Raw genomic sequence first — 18,292 nt, 5'->3', positions numbered from 1 at the left:
CTCGCTCTCTCTTCCTCCCTCCCTCCCTCCAACCTCAAATAATGCTGCTGTTGCTAAAGCTGGTCTCACCTAGCGCACACCCTATGTAACCTGTATGCCTCTGTCTAAATTTTTTTTACAACCTTTGATCTGTTCATCCTTGTTACTATGATCTGCCTGTACTGCTCATGAATAAGGTGCACGTGGCAATAAACTATTCAATCGTGTTAAAGAGAGTTGAGGATGAGTTTTGTATTTCCTGCGGTAACGTTGGCTGCATTCGTCCCACAAGTTACATTAACTGTTGAGCTGGGTAAACAGTGAGTCTTTTTCCAATGTTTTCTGTCTGTTTTGGCTCAAATATTTATATCAAAATTCATTTCAACTTGGCATGCTCCCACTTTACCTAAAGATGGTGCAAACTAGGTTGATGGGTTTGTTAGTTACTTCTTGATTACTAGGTCATTTCTGTCATCTCGTTCTGTCATTTTTATGTTAATGCTTAGAGTTTTGAAAGAACTTAAACTTACTGCTTAAGAAGATCACATTTAAATGGACTTTTACTATCACAAAAGCTGCTCATCAACATTTGAAAGTAAAACAGGATCTTTATTTTAACAGCTCACTCCAAGTGAAGAAGCATTTCTCCGAACCTATGCAGGAGTAGTGAACAGCCAGCTTAGTCAACTTCCACAGCATCCGATTGATCAAGGTAAGTGAAAGATCAATTAAGAATGAGCAAACCAGCACAGAAAGTGCTGGAGAAACTCCGATCTGCCAGCATCTGCGGAGAGAAAAAGAGTTAATGTTTCAGCTCTATTATGATGACTCCTTCTGTTATGAAGAAGACTCAAAACATTAATTCTGCTTCTCTCTCTACAGATGCTGCCAGACCAACTGCTGAGTTTCTCCAGCATTTTGTTTGTTTCAGGTTAGCATCCACAATATTTTATTGTTCTGAGTGTGCATTCGTGGCAGTTGGTTTTAATTCTTAGTGTTGCATATTTATATTTGACGTACAGATTTATTTTGTCAGAACCAGGGCCTGATGCTGGATAAATCTTCAGTCGCATGTGGTAAATCAAGTACTGAATGTTCGCAAGTTGAGGCTGCTTTATTTACTTAGCTTACTGAGGGCTTCTAATGGCTAGAGCTGAGTATTGCAGAATCATAATATGAACTACCATCCTTGCATGATTGTAGAATATTGCAACTGTTTATGAATCTGGAACAGCTGGGAGATCTGTTGTTCTATTCCCTGCCTTAGTAAAGAACACATTGGGATCTGAAACCTTGCCCTTATTCCTTGCAGAATAGAGGTGCAAGGCTCCTTACGTGCATGTGCTTCTACTTTTCTCAGCTAGTCTATATGATATGATATGATATAATGATTGTAGTGACCCTACAACATCTGGAATTGTGCTTTACTACTTGACAGAGGGTACTGTATAATGTTATTTCTAGTCATTTGTTCCTTGACTTTTATCTTTTTGCCTAAAACACATTGGTCCTGAGTTTCTAATTCATTACAATTAATGTCTGCTTCTGATCAGGAAAAGCTGCTGAACATCTCTGCTTCTGTGGTTAAGCCTATCCCAATATGGATTAAATGCCCTGCTGCTTAATCTTGTATTTCAGTTTTTCAATTTATGTAGGATTTGTATGTTTTGAGATAACATTAGACATTCATTTACAATTTAATCTGCCAAAAGTACAAGTTGTTCAGACTTAAACCTGAGGCCAATATTTATATAGCACTTTTGACAGAATACAGTGTTTAACACGAGCATTATTTAAAAAAGACATTCAAGCACAAGGAGATAGTACAACAGATGTCCTGAAGCCTTGTCAAAGTGATCGTTTTTGAAAAGTGTCTTTATAGATTAAAGTAAATTAGATCAATCTTAAAATACGGAGCTGTAAATATGCATTGAGACTTCACTCCTAAATACTGTTGAAGGAAATGCCTTGGTGACTTATTGAGCGATGTATTGATTATTAAATTCTTACCAAAGCTGTCCATGACCACAGCCATTCCTACTTCTCCAGCTGCACAAGGTATCTGCACGCATCTAAACTTGATCTCTTCAATATTGCCAAATTTTAATGAATCCACCATGTTGATGCTGCCTTCAATTACCCAAGCTCTAAACTCTGTATTTCTGTGCCTTATTCTCTCTGCTTCTCTACCTCGCCTTCTTCCTTTAAGATACTTCCTAAAACCTATATCTTTAAGCTTTCTGCCATCTGACTAATATCTCATGTGGCTCTGTCAGATTTATAATGTTGCCATGAAGCAGCTTGGTATGTGTTGTTATGTTGAAGGTGCTATATAAATACAGATTGTTGTGAGGGGGTGATCTCTGTTGTCCTGGTCTATGTAGATGGTTGGGATGCTACTGAGAGAGTGTAAGCTGACAATAGCACTTGGGGGAAGAGCAGATATTTTTGCTTGTGGAGTTAGCTCATTATCAGGTGGAACATTCCCCTAGGGCAATGATGCCACTTATTGGATCTCCATAGAAGCTAGCTAATTTGAAATGTGGGCGTAAAAAAGTGAAAGCTGACTTCGTCCTCCCTTCGTGCCAAGAATGGGGATGAATTAGTGGTGTGTGCAGAGATGGGGTGGGTAGAAATGTGCTATAATTTTTAAATCATTTTAAATTAATTGTTAGCATTTGCTTATTTTCATAAATCGCAGCTCTTCTCAAAGAAAGACTGCATTAAAGGAAACGGATCCAAAATTCCCCAAGGAGCCTTGTGAGATGACTCATGGGTAATTAAATTTATAAAACTCATTTTCAGGATGTGGACATTACTGGCAAGCCTGCTATTTATTGCCCCTCCCTATTTGCCACTTGTAGTGCTTTAGAACACACCAATGACTTGTTAGGCTGTTTCAGCTGACACGTAAGAGGCATTCACATTAGTGTGGAACTGTAGCCATGTTTACATCAAGAGGTGTGCAAATGACAAATTCCTTCCCTGTGGTACATTAGTGAAATAGATGGGCTTTTACACCAATTCCACAGTCACTTTTGCTGATACTGGCTTTTATTTCCATTTTTCTTAACTGAATTTGGATTCTCAAACTGAGACTGGGGTCTGAATGTTGGTTCTCTGGATTATTAATCGAGGCTTTTCTAACAATGCTGACCTACCATTGTCTACCAGAGACAAACTGGGTCATTGCTGGCTTTATCAGCCTCCCAGCCCAATATCTGCCATCAGAATTAATATTGAATAGTTTCCTGTAAGCAGCTGATACCCTTTTGACCCTGTGTATATGGCTGTTTATTAATTGGGACTCTCCTCCATCTTTAAATGTGGCATTTCCTCATGTACAGGAACTGGATGTTACTGTTGTTGCTGTCCATTTTGCCTAGGATGCCTCTCATGGTGAAGATAAAGAGTTCACTGCCGTTATTGTGCCCAAGGTCCTTAATACACTAGCTGGTCATAGGCCAAAGGTGTTAAATTATTACCGATTGTTGTGGACCAGGCCTGACCCTCTCAAAACATTTCAAGAAGGTAGCCCAGACCCTAACGTTTCTAGTTGTTTTAAGCAGGTGTAAGGTGGACATTCCAGGAGCGATGCAGCTGGTCAGTTTTAAACAAAACCGAACTTATTTACAGACTACTGAATGAAGCACGAACAAAAGAGAACAGTATATAGAATAACTTAAACTATCTGAAAACTCATCCGACCCTATAGCAACTTAATGAAGCTGTTCCAATTTCCTGCAACATCCCCATAAACACACCTGTTGGCAAAAAGGTAAATTCAAACGCAGGTTCTTACAACAGAGATGCCAGAGAGACAATCGGCATGGAACCTCTCTTTGCTAGAGCCATTTCTTTGGGTCCCCAGCTAAAACTATACCAAACTAGAAAAATCCCTGAACTGGGAGATCTGACCACTCCCCGTTCATTGTACAACTGCTTTTAAAAAAAAACCTAACCCTGATTGTTGCCTTGGGCAGTATCTGTTAGCTATTAGCGAAAACCCCCAAATCCCAGACAAATTGGAATCTCTCGGGCCAGGTAGCATCTGAGGAGCAGGAGAATTGACGTTTCTGGCATAAGCCCTTCATCAGAAATGCCAAAACGTTGATTCTCCTGCTCCTCTGATGCTGCCTGGCCAGCTGTGCTGTTCCAGCACCCCATACCCGACTCTGATCTCCAACATCTGCAGTCCTCACCTTCTCCAAATTGGAACCTCTGCCTTTTACAACCCCTCTTGAAAAAGACCACGGACAACATAACCTTGTTAAAGGAGCAGCATTGTCACACTGATGACACTCATTTTCTGCTTAGGATCCTGCAGCATTCAAGACTCCATATCGAGTTCAATAACTTTACAACTTGAACATCATCTGTGACAGCCATGTGGAGCTGCCGGTGTTGGACTGGGGTGGACTAAGTTTGAAAATCACATACAGATTTATTTGGAAGCATTAGCTTTCGGAGTGCATCTCCAACATCAGGGAGCTGTGGACCAAAAGCATAAAACACAGAATTTATAGCAAAAGATTACAGTGACGTGCAACTGAAATGATATATTGAACACCTTCCATCTTACCACCACGCACATCCAAAGGATCATAAGCCACCATTTCCACCACCTCCAGTGGGATGCCACCACCACACATGTGTTTCCTTCCTCTCTCTTGTCAGCCTTCCATAGAGACAGTTCCCTCTGGGCCACCCTGTTCCTCTTTTCTTCCACTCCCAATATCTCCCCACGCCACCCGGCACCTTCCCATGCCATCGTGGAAGGAGTCTCACCTAGTTTACTACCTCCCTCCTCACTATCCAAAGCCCTGGATACACTTTCCAGGTGCAGCAGTGATTTACCTGCACTTCACTCAATCTAGTATACTATATTTGCTGCTGTCCCTCAGGAGAAATGTGATGTAGACTGGGTGACCACTTTACAGAATGTTTACATTCTGTGCACAGAAGTGACCCTGAGCCTCCAGTTGCCTGCTATTTCAACACACTGTTCCCTGGCCAGCATCTCGCTTTCCGCTTGGGGACCCTGCAGCCTTCAGGATTCATAATTCAATAATTTTATGACCTGAGCACCACCTTCCATGTCCCACTACCTCCACACCCCAGGTCTAGTCATCACATTGCTGTTTTGAACATAGCCAACCCATTTTCACCCACTAATGGCTCACTTTTCTTTGTTCTCAACTCACCATTATCCATTCCTTCACTCAACTTTTGTATGTCTGGGCACCATCTCCACCTATTGTCTGCAACTATTCTTGTTTTCATTCCAGTTATCTATTTTCACTTTGCGACATTTCCCTACGTTAAAGGTGTTCTATAACTTTAGTTAACAATCACACAACACCAGGTTATAGTCCAACAGGTTTAATTGGAAGCACACTAGCTTTCGGAGCGCCGCTCCTTCATCAGGTGCTTGTGGAGGACACAATTGTAAGACACAGAATTTTTGCTATAAATTCTGTGCCTTACAATCGTGTACTCCACAACCTCCTGATGAAGGAGCATCGCTCCGAAAGCTAGTGTGCTTCCATTTAAACCTGTTGGACTATAACCTGGTGTTGTGTGATTGTTAACTTTGTACACCCCAGCCCAACACCGGCATCTCCAAATCATGACTTCTATAACTTAAGTTTGTTGCTGCTATTTTTCACTTGAGTATATTTGTAAATAATTTTGATTCACTGACTAATAGTTCTGCTGTTATAAATCACATGCATGCTTCCACGAGCATTGTTTGTTGGTAATTAGGGATAATTCTTCTAATGATGTTTGGGGGGATGGGGAGGAGAATGAAAGGATAATCAAACCTCAGGATGTGAAGTAGTGGCTGATGAAGATCACTATTTATCATGCCACGTTAAAATGAAAAGGATGTAGCCTAACTCACTGGACTGCCCAATTACTGACGATGTGCATATTTGCAGGAATGTTTTCAATGTTAAAAACATTAAGATGCAAGGCCCTGGTGTCAGTTATAGATATTTCAGTCGGCCTATTCAGATACGTAACACATCTCTGGGATGAGCAAGCCTTGAACCTCGGTCTCCTGGACCAGAGGTGGGGGCACTGCCGCTGCAACATAACTTGTTGTCTTATCAAAGGGAGATTTTCTCGATGCTTTAACCAACCTGTTCAGCGATGTTATTACACAAGTTTTGGATCAGGTGGGACTTGAACCCAGGTTGTGTGGCTCCGAGTTGGGGACACAGTCACAAGAGCTCTGAGATATTTCTAATCAACCAATTCTGACACATAATGACACATGTCTGGAACAGGTGGGACTTGAATCCCAAAAAGAAAGAACAATGATCCAGGGATACTAGAAATCTGAAACATAAAACCAGAATTGTTGGAGAAACTCAGCAGGTCTGGCAGCATCTATGGAGAAAAGGCACAGTTAACATTTCCAGTACAGTGACCCTTCTCCTGAGGAAGGGTCCCAAAATATTAAGTCTGCTTTCTCCTCACAGATGCTGCCAGGCTTAAACCCAAGCCTTCTAGCTCAGAGGTAGGAACACTAGCAGTGTGTTACAAGACCCTTTAAAATTATTTTGTAATGATCTTGCTCGGATGTGATTATATACTTCTGGAGCAGGTGGAACTTAAACCCTTGTCCTCCTGGCTCAAACATAGGAACACTACCACTGCACCACCAGAGCCTTTCTTTTAATTATAACCTATCTTTCTGATCAACCTGTTCAGAGATGTTACTACACCCCTCTGGAGCAGGTGGGACTTGAACACAGACTTCTCAGTTCAGGGGTAGGGACACTACCACTACCACTATGCCAGAAGCACCCTTAACGTATTAGCAGAAACAGTTACCAACTAAAATCTGAGTTGCCCTGAGTTTGGGTGACTGTCTATGTTCCCACAGTGTGGAGTTTATGTCGGTGTGGGTTTTCTCTGGGTGCTCCGGTTTTCTCCCAGTGTCCAAAGATGTGCAGGTTAGTCGGATTGGCCGTGCCAAATTGCCCATAGTGTCCAGAGATGTGCATGCTAAGTAGATTAGCCATGGCTTATAGGGATAGAATAGGAGTGTGGGTCGGGGTGGGATGCTGTTCAGAGGGTCAGTGTGGACTTGATGGGCCGAATGGCCTGCTCCTGCACTGTAAGGGTTCTCTGGTTCAGTACATGCTTTTAATCAGCCTATTCAGATGTGTTGTGACACATGCCTGGAGTAAGTGGGATTTGAACCCAGGACCTCTGGCCCTTGATTGGATTTTGCAAGCAGTTAATCAGTGTTCACTTCTTACATTGACATTCTTGATGCTCGGTATAATCAGGTGTGGATTCCGGGTGATAGATCTCGACTGGAATTACTGAGGGCATTCCTTAATTACTTTGTAGGTAAGTGTACAACACAGAATATCACTCCTTCATGTGCCAGATCCAGGATTGTGATCTGCTGGACAGACTATGGGACTATTGAAGTTAATCTCAGTATTCCTAGTGTGGGATAGTGAAGAAGGTGTTTGCTATGCTTTCCTTTCTTGGTCAGAGTATTGAGTATAGGAGTTTGGGAGGTCGTGTTGCGGCTGTACAGGACGTTGGTTAGGCTGCTATTGGAATATTGTGTTCAGTTCTGGTCTCCCTCCTATCGGAAAGATGTTATGAAACTTGAAAGGGTTCAGAAAATATTTACAAGGATGTTGCCAGGGTTGGAGGAATTGAGCAATAGGGAAAGGCTGAATAGGCTAGGGCTGTTTTCCCTGCTGCTGAAGGGTGACCTTACAGGGATTTATAAAATTATGAAAGACATGGATAGGATAAATGGGCAAAATCTTTTCCCTGGGATGGGGGAGCCCAGAACAAGAGAGCAGAGGTTTACGGTGAGGGGGGATAAGATGTAAAAAGGATGTAAGGGCCAATTATTCACACAGATGGTGTTCTGTGTATGGAAGGAGCTGCCAGAGGAAGTGGTGGAGGCTGGTACAATTGCCACAGTTAAAAGGCATCTGGATGGGTATATGAATAGGAAAGGTTTAGAGGGATATGGGCCGGGTGCTGGCAAATGGGACTAGATTAATTTAGGATATCTGGTCGGCATGGACAAGTTGGACTGAAGGGTCTGTTTCCGTGCTGTACATCTCTATGACTCTAATTAGGAGAAAACTCAGCCTGTTTCTGGGTTCCATTTGCATATCAATACAATCTGCTCCAATTTGAGTGAGACCAGGTCAGACTAACTTCTGATATCCACCTCTACAATGAATGAGCTTGCTGACATTTTCTGTCAAGAATCACACATGAAGAGTGAGCACTAAGGTGAGGTAACACAATGTAAATACTACCTGTGAAACTGCCTCAGCACGGATCTGTAACACGAGGTGGAAGAGAGAAATGGAAGGGAGGTAAAAGGCTGAAGGAAGAGTACTTGAGAAAAATTGCATTTTTTCATTTATCTTTTGTAGGTTTTTATTTTATTTGAATGTTCTCCCAAATTGATTCCATCATTCCAAATCAAAAAGTGTGTACACCTGAGAACTGGGTGTAGTTAATGTTCAAATGAGCTGTGCTTGACTTTCAGAAAATTAATCCAGTTACCCTAGCAACAAAGAGTTGTTACCTTCAGGTTGTCAGCAATGCTCAAACAGTAAACCAGAAATTCATATTGACAATGTTCTTTTTGTGTGTTATAGTGGCGATAACATTCCAAGCCTACTTACCCGGGGTTCAGGACACTACATTTTGTGCTCAGTGTCAGCAGTTTTTTCATGCAGTGCTTGCAGGCACATTTTGGCATTGTGTCCAAAAATATTTTGATTAGAATGGATTGTTCTCTCCCGTAGCAGTGAAAATATATCCTTCATTCTAATTCTGTATTATTACTGAGTAGAGAATGGTAGGGTAGGAAAATAAGAGAAAACTGGTATGATTATCAAAGTCTATTTCCTTAAAATTCAGTCACCATATGCTTTCTTTCACACATGCACCCTATGAAGTGGCAAATAATTGGACCAAGCTCTGTGCTGCTGAACCATGCATACCCAAGAGGGGGTGCTTTTTTATATATGCTAGCTGAATTGCTGCAATTCTATTCATGATCTCTCAGCTGTAAGGAATAATCAGCTGAAGGTCTAGTCCCTGATTGTTTATCCAATGACCTTAACTGTAAAGTGTGCAAGGACAGGCATCAGATGTGAACACCGTCAAGCTTGGCCACATTGTGGAATGGTGGGAAATTTTATGGAATTAATTATCTGGGACGGAGTAAATGAGCAGTTAGAAAACTGTAAGCTGATTAATGTGGCTTCCTGTCTAACCAATCTAATTAAGCTTTCCAGTGGGGTGGTAAGAAGAGGATCAATGGAAGTTGTACACTGTTAGAATTGTTACAATGCAGTAATGCATTTTTAAAGATGGTATGTGGGTGAAAAGCCGTAGCTGTGATTTGAGATGATATTTTGGGGCACTTGGCGATGACTGATTTCAGACACAATCTAACTGAATAAAATAACAAAGGAGGCTGACAGGATTGATAGAAAATATCTCTTACTTCTGTATTTGGGAGATTAAAAAAATTGGCCATCATCTCAGAGGTCAGTTTAAGGAAATACCCAGAAAATCTTTTCTTCATTTGCATCCCGCAATACTGCAAGATACTGCAAGAGGCCCAGAAACAAAGGATCAAACTCAAAAGGGATATTAGATTACTTATAGTGTGGAAACAATAGACAATAGGTGCAGGAGTAGGCCATTCTGCCCTTCGAGCCTGCACCACCATTCAATATGATCATGGCTGATCATCCTTAATCAGTATCCTGTTCCTGCCTTATCTCCATAACCCTTGATTCCACTATCCTTGAGAGCTCTATCCAATTCTTTCTTAAATGAATCCAGAGACTGGGCCTCCACTGCCCTCTGGGGCAGAGCATTCCACACAGCCACCACTCCCTGGGTGAAGAAGTTTCTCCTCATCTCTGTCCTAAATGGTCTACCCCGTATTTTTAAGCTGTGTCCTCTGGTTCGGCACTCACCCATCAGCGGAAACATTTTTCCTGCCTCCAGAGTGTCCAATCCTTTAATAATCTTATGTCTCAATCAGATCCCCTCTCAGTCTTCTAAACTCAAGGGTATACAAGCCCAGTCGCTCCAGTCTTTCAGCGTAAGGTGATCCCGCCATCCCAGGAATTGACCTCGTGAACCTACGCTGCACTCCCTCAATAGCCAGAATGTCTTTCCTCAAATTTGGAGACCAGAACTGCACACAAAAACAGGTCCACACCGACCCGCCGAGGCGTAACCCACCCAGACCCATTCTCCTGCATTTACCCCTTCACCTAACACTATGGGCAATTTAGCATGGCCAATTCACCTAACCTGCACATTTTTGGATTGTGGGAGGAATCCCGGAGGAAACCCGCGCAGACACGGGGAGAATGTGCAAACTCCACACACAGTCGCCTGAGGTGGGAATTGAACCCGGATCTCTGGCGCTGCGAGGCAGCAGTGTTAACCACTGTGCCACCGTGCTGCTGTTTATGACAGAGACAATAAATTGTTCCAAAATCAGCAAATTGAGGAAGGCCAGCATCTGATTGTTGGTACGGAGCAATTCACTTGCTATTTGCCTCTAAAGCATACTGATCTGGCATTTAGGTTGTATAATGGAGCAATGTTTTATATCTGTTACCTAAGGGTGTGGGGAGAATTTGGGAACAGGGGACTGAGTTGGATGGTCAGCCGTGATCGTGTTAAAGGTGGAGCAAGCTCCAAGGGCTGAATGGCCTACGTCTCCTATTTTCTATGTCTCTGTATTTAGAAGGATGGCAGACTGCTTGCTTTGATACCTGCTTTTAGCAACTGTGTGCTATTTTGAGTTTACTGTCACCTTTAGAGGTACTGTACCATTATCAGCAAATTATGAATATAAAGCAGTGATTAGCATCCAGTGAAGTTCCACCTACACATGGCATGTTCAGATTATTCATAAATTATTTTTTACAGTAAACTGTAAAACCTTTTGTTTGCCATCTGGTTGTTTTCCCTTTATGGGGTTTCTCACACACTCTATGAACATAACATTAATGTTGGAGTACAATTCCACAATTGTGGCAAGTCAGCTTTGCCATTTACAAACCATGTTATTTTTCACATATACACCCCTTGTTTGTACTCAGGTTACACTCAGTTTGTGAAAAAGGAGCACGGAGCTAAGTTAGCAAAATGTCACCAACTGGATCAGAAATCAAAATCACGACAGTTGATATTTTTGGGACCTTCTTAACTTCTATCAGCAGTTTTACATGCTAACTTGCACTGAGTGAATGAGCTCAGTTTAAACCAAAAAATGGGATTTTTTTTGCACGTGCTGCCATTGCTCTCAGCTTAGGATATATGTACCTGTTTCTGAGGTATCCCTCTGTTTTAGCTTAATATCAGATCTTGGATTGTTAAAACATTGGAGATGTCTCTGTAAGTCAGTAGTGGTGCTACAATGCTTCCTCTGGGCAAAGATGCAGTTACATTTTTGCTTTATCAACCTGTGTTTCAAATCATCCTGTTCTGAGATATTATTACACACCTCTCGAGCTGGTGGGAGATGAACCTGGGCCTTTCACTCCAGGGGTAGGGACACTACCGCTGCCCCACAAGAGGGCCACAAATTACAATGTGACATCAACAGGGCAGTTCCAATTTAAGTGTTGTTACTGGGATCTATATTTGGAAAGTTGACAAAGTAAATCTAGAATTCAGAGTTTTAATGCATACATAGATATTTTACTGTGCAATTAGCTGCACACTGGCCTTGTATAAATGCCAGCAGTATTTAAACCCAGAGCTCACTGTATAATTAGTCTACACTATGAAAATACTAAAAGCTATTGCTATAATCCTGCATGAAATTAGTGGATTAGTGAAACTTCTCCGGTTGGATTTAAGGTAATCAGCAGGGTAGGTTTACTCAAAAGTGCTCGGTGTGTTATTTTATGTAAATGGCTGTCGCGGATATCTGCATGGAAGAATAAATCTTGAAACAGGTCAGAATTAAGGGAGAACAGCAACAATGCAAGTGGAGTTTGTTTTGTGACTGGAATCCGATTGAATGTAGAACCTGCTACCAACCCTATGATTGAATACATTAGTTTCCATATATGTTCTGCTTTTCTAGTTTTATCTGACATACTATTAATATAATTATAAATTCCTCTGGCAATGAGATGACTTGGTGGTACACCTAGATTTCTGTTGAGGAATCTTTATTTCTCTTTGTTCTTTAATAAGATGTATGCATCCCTGATTTGTTGTCCGTCCATAATTGTCCTTGAACTGAGTGAATAGTGAGGCTACTTTAGAGAGCAGGTAAAAGTCAATCACAGTTGAGACTCGCGTCACACGTAGGCCAGACTCTCTAAGGATGGCAGATTCCCTATCCCTAAAGGGAAGTGAACCAGGAATTTATGGCAATCCATGCAAATTTTATGGCTGTTATTACTGAGATTAATTAAGTTTGAATTTCACCAGCTGTCATGATTGAAATTCAAATCCATTTGCCCAGAGCAATAGCCTGGGCCTTTCAATTATTGTTGAAGGGCATACGCCTGAAAGTTCAACTCTCCTGCTCCTAAAATGCTGGCTGACCTGCTGTGCTTTTCCAGTGCCACAAGTTTGGCCTCTAGATTACTAGCCTGCTGCACAACCGTCTCCCCATAATTATATTGCATTGTAGTTTAAGCTATTTTACTATTGTATGTGGATATCTCTCACTGAGATACAGAGAAACAGTGAATTGGGATCATACGAGATGCTGTACTGGGTTTATCTTTGAGGTTCTCTGTCCTTCATGCCGTGGTGTATCTCCGAATCTAGGTTCAAATGCAAGAATGGTTGTGACGTGTGAAAAAAACCCTGTATTTTTCTATTACCTGTACCTTGTTCATATTTTTGGCTTTATTCAGACGTACATTACATTGTCATTGTCAGCATGATGAGGGCTGACATCGATACAGAGATTCAACATTACATCCAATCAGCAAGCGGTTACCTAAGGATGAGAGTCTTCTAAGATATTTTCCATACTGTTACTAAGATCTTTGTGTAGAAGGCAGTCAAGATTCTGACCCTCCTATATGGTTCCGGAACTTACGACTACATATAAATGCCATCTCAAAACCTTGAGAATTTTCAACATTGCTTGAGACAGATTTACAGCATCAGCTGGGAAGACACTAACGCGTATGATTGTCCACCTCAGAAACTCCGTGTCACTGGTCATGGATTCAATGGGTCCTTGTGTGGCTGATGAACCTGATCATAGAGCTGCATCTCCAACCACACTTGGCAGGTGTTTCCAGGAGATGGGGATTTGTCCTTGGCCTTGAGATCGCTGGTGTCCCTTGCTGCAGTTCTTTTACTGTACTTTCTTCTGCCACCTTGCATTCTCAAAGAATTGTCTCTTTATATAGGAATTTCCTCTAAATTGGTTTCTTCTGAGTGAGAGTCTCCCCTGCATTGACATCTTGAAGAAAGTCTTCAGGGAGTCTTTGAAACACTTGCTTTGTCGTCCTCTTGTTTGAGTGCGTTCCTTGAGTTGGGTGAAGTGGATTGACTTTGGTAGTTGCAACTCGGTATCGAAAGCAGATGGCTGGCCCACGTAGAGTTGGTTTCGGGTGATCATGGCCTCAATGCTGTTGTTGTTAGCTGCTTCAAGGACTCTGATGTTACACCTGTCTTCCTAGCTGATGCAAGAAATCTGTCTCAAGCAATGTTGAAAATTCTCCTCAAGGGTTTTGAGGTGGCATTTGTACATAGTCGTAACTTCTGGAACCATATAGGAAGGTCAGAACTGTTACTGCCTTCTACACTAGGATCTTAGGAACAGTATGGAAGACATCTTAGAAGACTCTCATCCTTTGGTAACCGACGGTAGCACTTGCTGATTGGATGTAATGTTGAATCTCTGCATCAATGTCAGCCCTCAATGAGAGGTAGCTGAATGCAGCTCAGTGTAGGATAAGGTGACTGCATTACACTGCACTGTCTCAATATATCAACAACTGACAGCATCTGTACTTTGTCAGGACTAAAGCAACAATGTCATGATGAGACAAATCTTGGATAGCATCCTGATTTGGACATGTCCCAACTTTGAGGCAATTTTAGCCTGGGATTTCAGGTTTACTAGTAACTGATCTCAAACAACCCAAACCACCATCTGAACTGGACCTTGGTTTCTCTGTCAAAAGGCAGACAAAGTATTTATTTTGAGTTGGGACTGTTCCAGCAATGAAATCATATTATCCCGTTATTATCAAACATCTCCAAGAGCTCAGAACGACAGTCTTAGCAAATCAAACAGGCAGGTTATGAAGTGGAATTTTTGTAATCTGAGAAACCAGGTTTGTAAGAATTAGTTTTTGTTTATAGAGATGAGATTACTGTTTTGTAAATATGGTAAATATGCTCATTTGTTTCTCATCATAACCTCAGTCGGATGATTGGCGTCAGCTTGCTTCTTCTCTGGCTTTCTCAAGCCTCTGTCAGTCCACATCTCAACATTATCCACCCTCCTAGTAAGTACATCCATCTCCTATTCATGTGCTAAACAAAACGGATTTCACTCCTGCACGTGGAAAGTTTGATGATTTTGTTTGGATATTTATTCTCACTGAAAGCAACAATACTCTGCACTGGAAAGATTCTCCCTACGCCTTAATTATGATCATAGCGTCGTAAGTAGGAGTAAGTAGGCACAGGGCCAGCTAGACACGCATCCCTGCCACTTAACCCATTCTTGAAATACTGAGGGTCTGGATCTCATAAAATAAATCACCTTGTGTCCTGACATTTATATCTAAAACATAATCATTGCACAGATCAAGCAGCACTGAAATCGGTGGCTTGACACTAAGTAACCTTTTGTGAAGTTTATTTACTAAATTATCAAGCTTTTAGCTTTATGTACGACTTTAGCATGGCTGAATCATGTGAAATGAATGGAGGCTGGCCGCATTCTGAAGACGTGCTCGAATGGTGAGTTGGCTATTGCCCAGGTCTGGGATACAAGGATGTCTATGAGTAGGGTCTCGGGTTGACCGGGATTGGAGTGGATGTAATGTAGTCCTCGCTATTGATCAGAGATCCTGAAGACAAGCAGTCAGGAAGGACATGGAAAAAATAGAGGACTAAAGGAAACATACATAAAACATTCATAAAACATAAAACAGAGCCCAGCACAAGGAAAGATTATCAGTCAACTTTGGGCCAGTTCTATTCGTTTGTGCTAAGTATGGAAAGACTTTCATTCTCAAGTCAGTCTTTATAGTCACATTAGATGATGATCAGCCCATTGTCTCCTGAGCTGGATTGATGCTGCATATAAGTATTGTATAGTAATTTATTGTCACTTGTATTTATGAGAATACAGTGAAATGTATATAAGTTGCCATAATCTGGCAACATTTTAAATACAGAAATTATAAAAGGAAATAATTGAGACAAAGTTAATTTTTTATTCCCTTCACGGCTCCTGGCTTTCACGTGGCTACGGAACGATGCTGTCGAAGGAAGGACCAGATTCACAAAGCCTCCACCGTTGTTGAAGCTGTCCCCCCACTGCCACCGCAAAGACCCACCGAATTGCCACCAATGGAGCTGAAGCATCACCGCCAGGAGAAAGGAAAGGACCCACCAAGTCGCCGACTCCGAAGCCATCCATCATGCCCCCACGCCCTGGAGACTGTCCCAACTCCCGAGAACCGGGTCCCGCGCTAACTCCTGAGGACTGAGGCAATGTCCAAATTCCCGAGGAAATGGAATCACCACAGAGGGAGAAGAGATGGAGAGCAATTTTAAAGAGCTAGGGCATGGAAAATTGCAAAGGCAGGAGCTGAGACTCAAAGATCTTTTGTAGGCAGATTGCAGAATTTTGATGAAATATACAGCAGGTCTTAGAAGTCAACTAAGGTGGAGTTATGGATAAGTGGGACTTTGTGAAATAATGTGTAGACAATAGAGTTCTGAATGATTGGAGTTCAGAACCTACGAATCAGGTGAGGAGAGAGTTGGTAGAGTCATAGGACATGAATGATAGTTTAACAGTGCTGATCTGATCTTGGTCTCAATTTCACATCCTTGCCTGTTTACTATAACCTTGACTCCCATATGGGTCAAAAATCCATCAAATTCAGCCTTAAATATATTGAATGACTCACAGCTATCGGCTTCTGGCTGTGTTACTTTGACGTATGTGATGATGATCACCTACCTCAGAGTACTGCTTGGAAAGCAGTTTGAAACTAAAACCTGCTTGTAGCTATACTGCAATCAATTTCAGAGCCAATTAAGCAAACAGCAACATTGAACAGTTGTTTCTTCTGGTTTGGTATGCATGCAGCATGAGGTTTTAACAGACTGATCTCCCTTGTTTTCTGATGTGCAGAGTGACGGCATTTGTATTGCAGTTTCACCAATTTCAGGATACATTTAATATGCAGTAATTCTATTCCCCTACATTAAAAAAAGACAAGTAACAGGAGGCAGTAATATCCATTACTTCAGTGACATATCTTGAATTTTATTCATTCACAAGATGTGGATGTCATTGACGGGATCAGAATTTATTGCCCATTGCTAATTGTCCTTGAAGTGAGCTGCTGCATTGAATACAACTGAGTTAGTGGCTCATTCCACCATTTCAGGGGATGTTTAAGAGTCAAACATATTGTTGCAGGTATAGAATTGCATGTAGGTTAGATTGGGTAAGGATGGTAGATTTCCTTCCCTAATGGACATTGATGAGCCAGAAGGGTTTTTACAACAACTAACCAATTTCCTGTGGCCACCATTACTAATATAACAATGTTTTTAATATAGTGCCTTTAATGGAACATTTCAAAGAACCTCACAAAAACATTATAAAACATGACGTGCAAAATTTAATCACTATTAACCTTTTTATTCCTGATTTATTTAGTTAATTGAATTTAAATACCAAAGCTGCCGAGGGAAGGAGAAGAGATTAGATTTTAACTTGTGTCAAGATCATTAGTTCAGTGACATAACCACTGTACTGTCATACCTTAACTAAACAGTACGTGCAGTGTGGAATCACTGTAAAAACAGCCAGCAAAGGTATTGGTCCAGTGGTGTAGAGTTGCTCTGGGAGTCCTCGACATTTACTATGAACTCTCTGAAATCTCGTGGCTTCAGGTTAAACATGGGCAAGGAAACCTCCAGGTGATTAATGTGTTCCCCTGTTCCCTCCCTCTGATAAATCAGTGCTCCTCCATGTTGAACACACTTGGAGGAAGTATTATGGGTGACAAGGGTATACTCTGGGTGGGGGATTTCAAGAGAGGGTTGGCAGCAGCTCTACTGATTCAAGCTGGTTGGGTCCTAAAGACATAGCTGCTAGACTGAGTCTGCAGCAGATGGTGAGGGAACCAACAAAAGGGAAAAAACATAGTTGACCTCATCCTTACCAATCTGTCAGCTGCAGATGCATCTGTCCATAACAGTATCAGTAAGAGTGACCACCACACAGTCTTTGTGGAGATGAAATCCCGCCTCCATCATGTTGTGTGGCACTTTCACTGTGCTAAATGAGACAGACTTCAAACAGATTTAGCAATTTGACACTGGGTATCCATGAGGCGTTGTGGGCCATCAGTACCAATATAATTGTACTCCAGCACAATCTGCAACCTCAGTGCCCTGCATATCCCCCACTCAACCATTACCATTCAGCTAGGGCTTCAGCCCTGATTTAATGGAAAGTGCAGGAAGTCATGCCAGGAGCAGCACCAGGCATACCTAAAAATGAGGTGTCGTTGTGAAGCTACCAAACAGCATAAGCAGCAAGTGATAGAGCTAAGCAAACCCACAACCACCAGATCAGATCTAAGCTCTGCTGTCCTGCCATTTGTGAATGCTGGTAGACAATTTTTAAAAATTGACTGGAGGGAGAGAGGCTCCACAGATATCCCCCATCCTCGACGATGGAAGATATCATTACATCAGTGTACAAAATAAGGCTAGAGCATTCGCAGCAAACATCCGCCAGAAGTGCCAAGCAGATGATTTCAGCTTCCTCCAGTGGTCCCCAGCATCACTATGATGTGATTTGCCAAAGTGTGGGCAGGGGATGGAGCAGTAGGCATCTTTGATGGTTGTGTTGTAGTGGTCCAGATTGTTCAGTCCTCTTGTGGGACAGGAGATGTGTTGGTGGTACTTTGGCAGCACTCTCTTGAGGTTGGCTTGGTTGAAGTCATCAGCTACAATGAATTGGGCCTCGGGGAATTTCATCTCTAGTGCTTATGGTGGTGTAAGTCATATCTGAGTTGTTCTTCGC

General features: G+C 41.9%; 1 protein-coding gene across 3 annotated transcripts in view; it reads left to right on the top strand.

Annotated features, from left to right (window-relative positions):
* The window catches only part of ctnnbip1 (catenin, beta interacting protein 1), a 111,567-nt gene that overhangs the window by 57,237 nt on the left and 36,038 nt on the right, over positions 1–18,292 (top strand). For 2 of the 3 annotated variants that reach the window (XM_087980276.1, XM_087980277.1), the window contains exons 3-4: positions 601–691; positions 862–910. In XM_087980276.1, the coding sequence (XP_087836402.1) occupies positions 601–691; positions 862–910 (140 nt within the window). The remainder of the gene's footprint in view (positions 1–600; positions 692–861; positions 911–18,292) is intronic. The other variant, XM_087980278.1, reaches the window with a different exon arrangement.

This window comes from Chiloscyllium plagiosum, unplaced genomic scaffold (genome assembly GCF_037043375.1).
Source record: "Chiloscyllium plagiosum isolate Xiang-an unplaced genomic scaffold, Cpla_swu_hap1 HiC_scaffold_37, whole genome shotgun sequence".
Taxonomy (NCBI): Eukaryota; Metazoa; Chordata; class Chondrichthyes; order Orectolobiformes; family Hemiscylliidae; genus Chiloscyllium; species Chiloscyllium plagiosum.
Note: the sequence above shows the minus strand (reverse complement) of the source record. Positions and strands in the feature narration are given on the sequence as shown.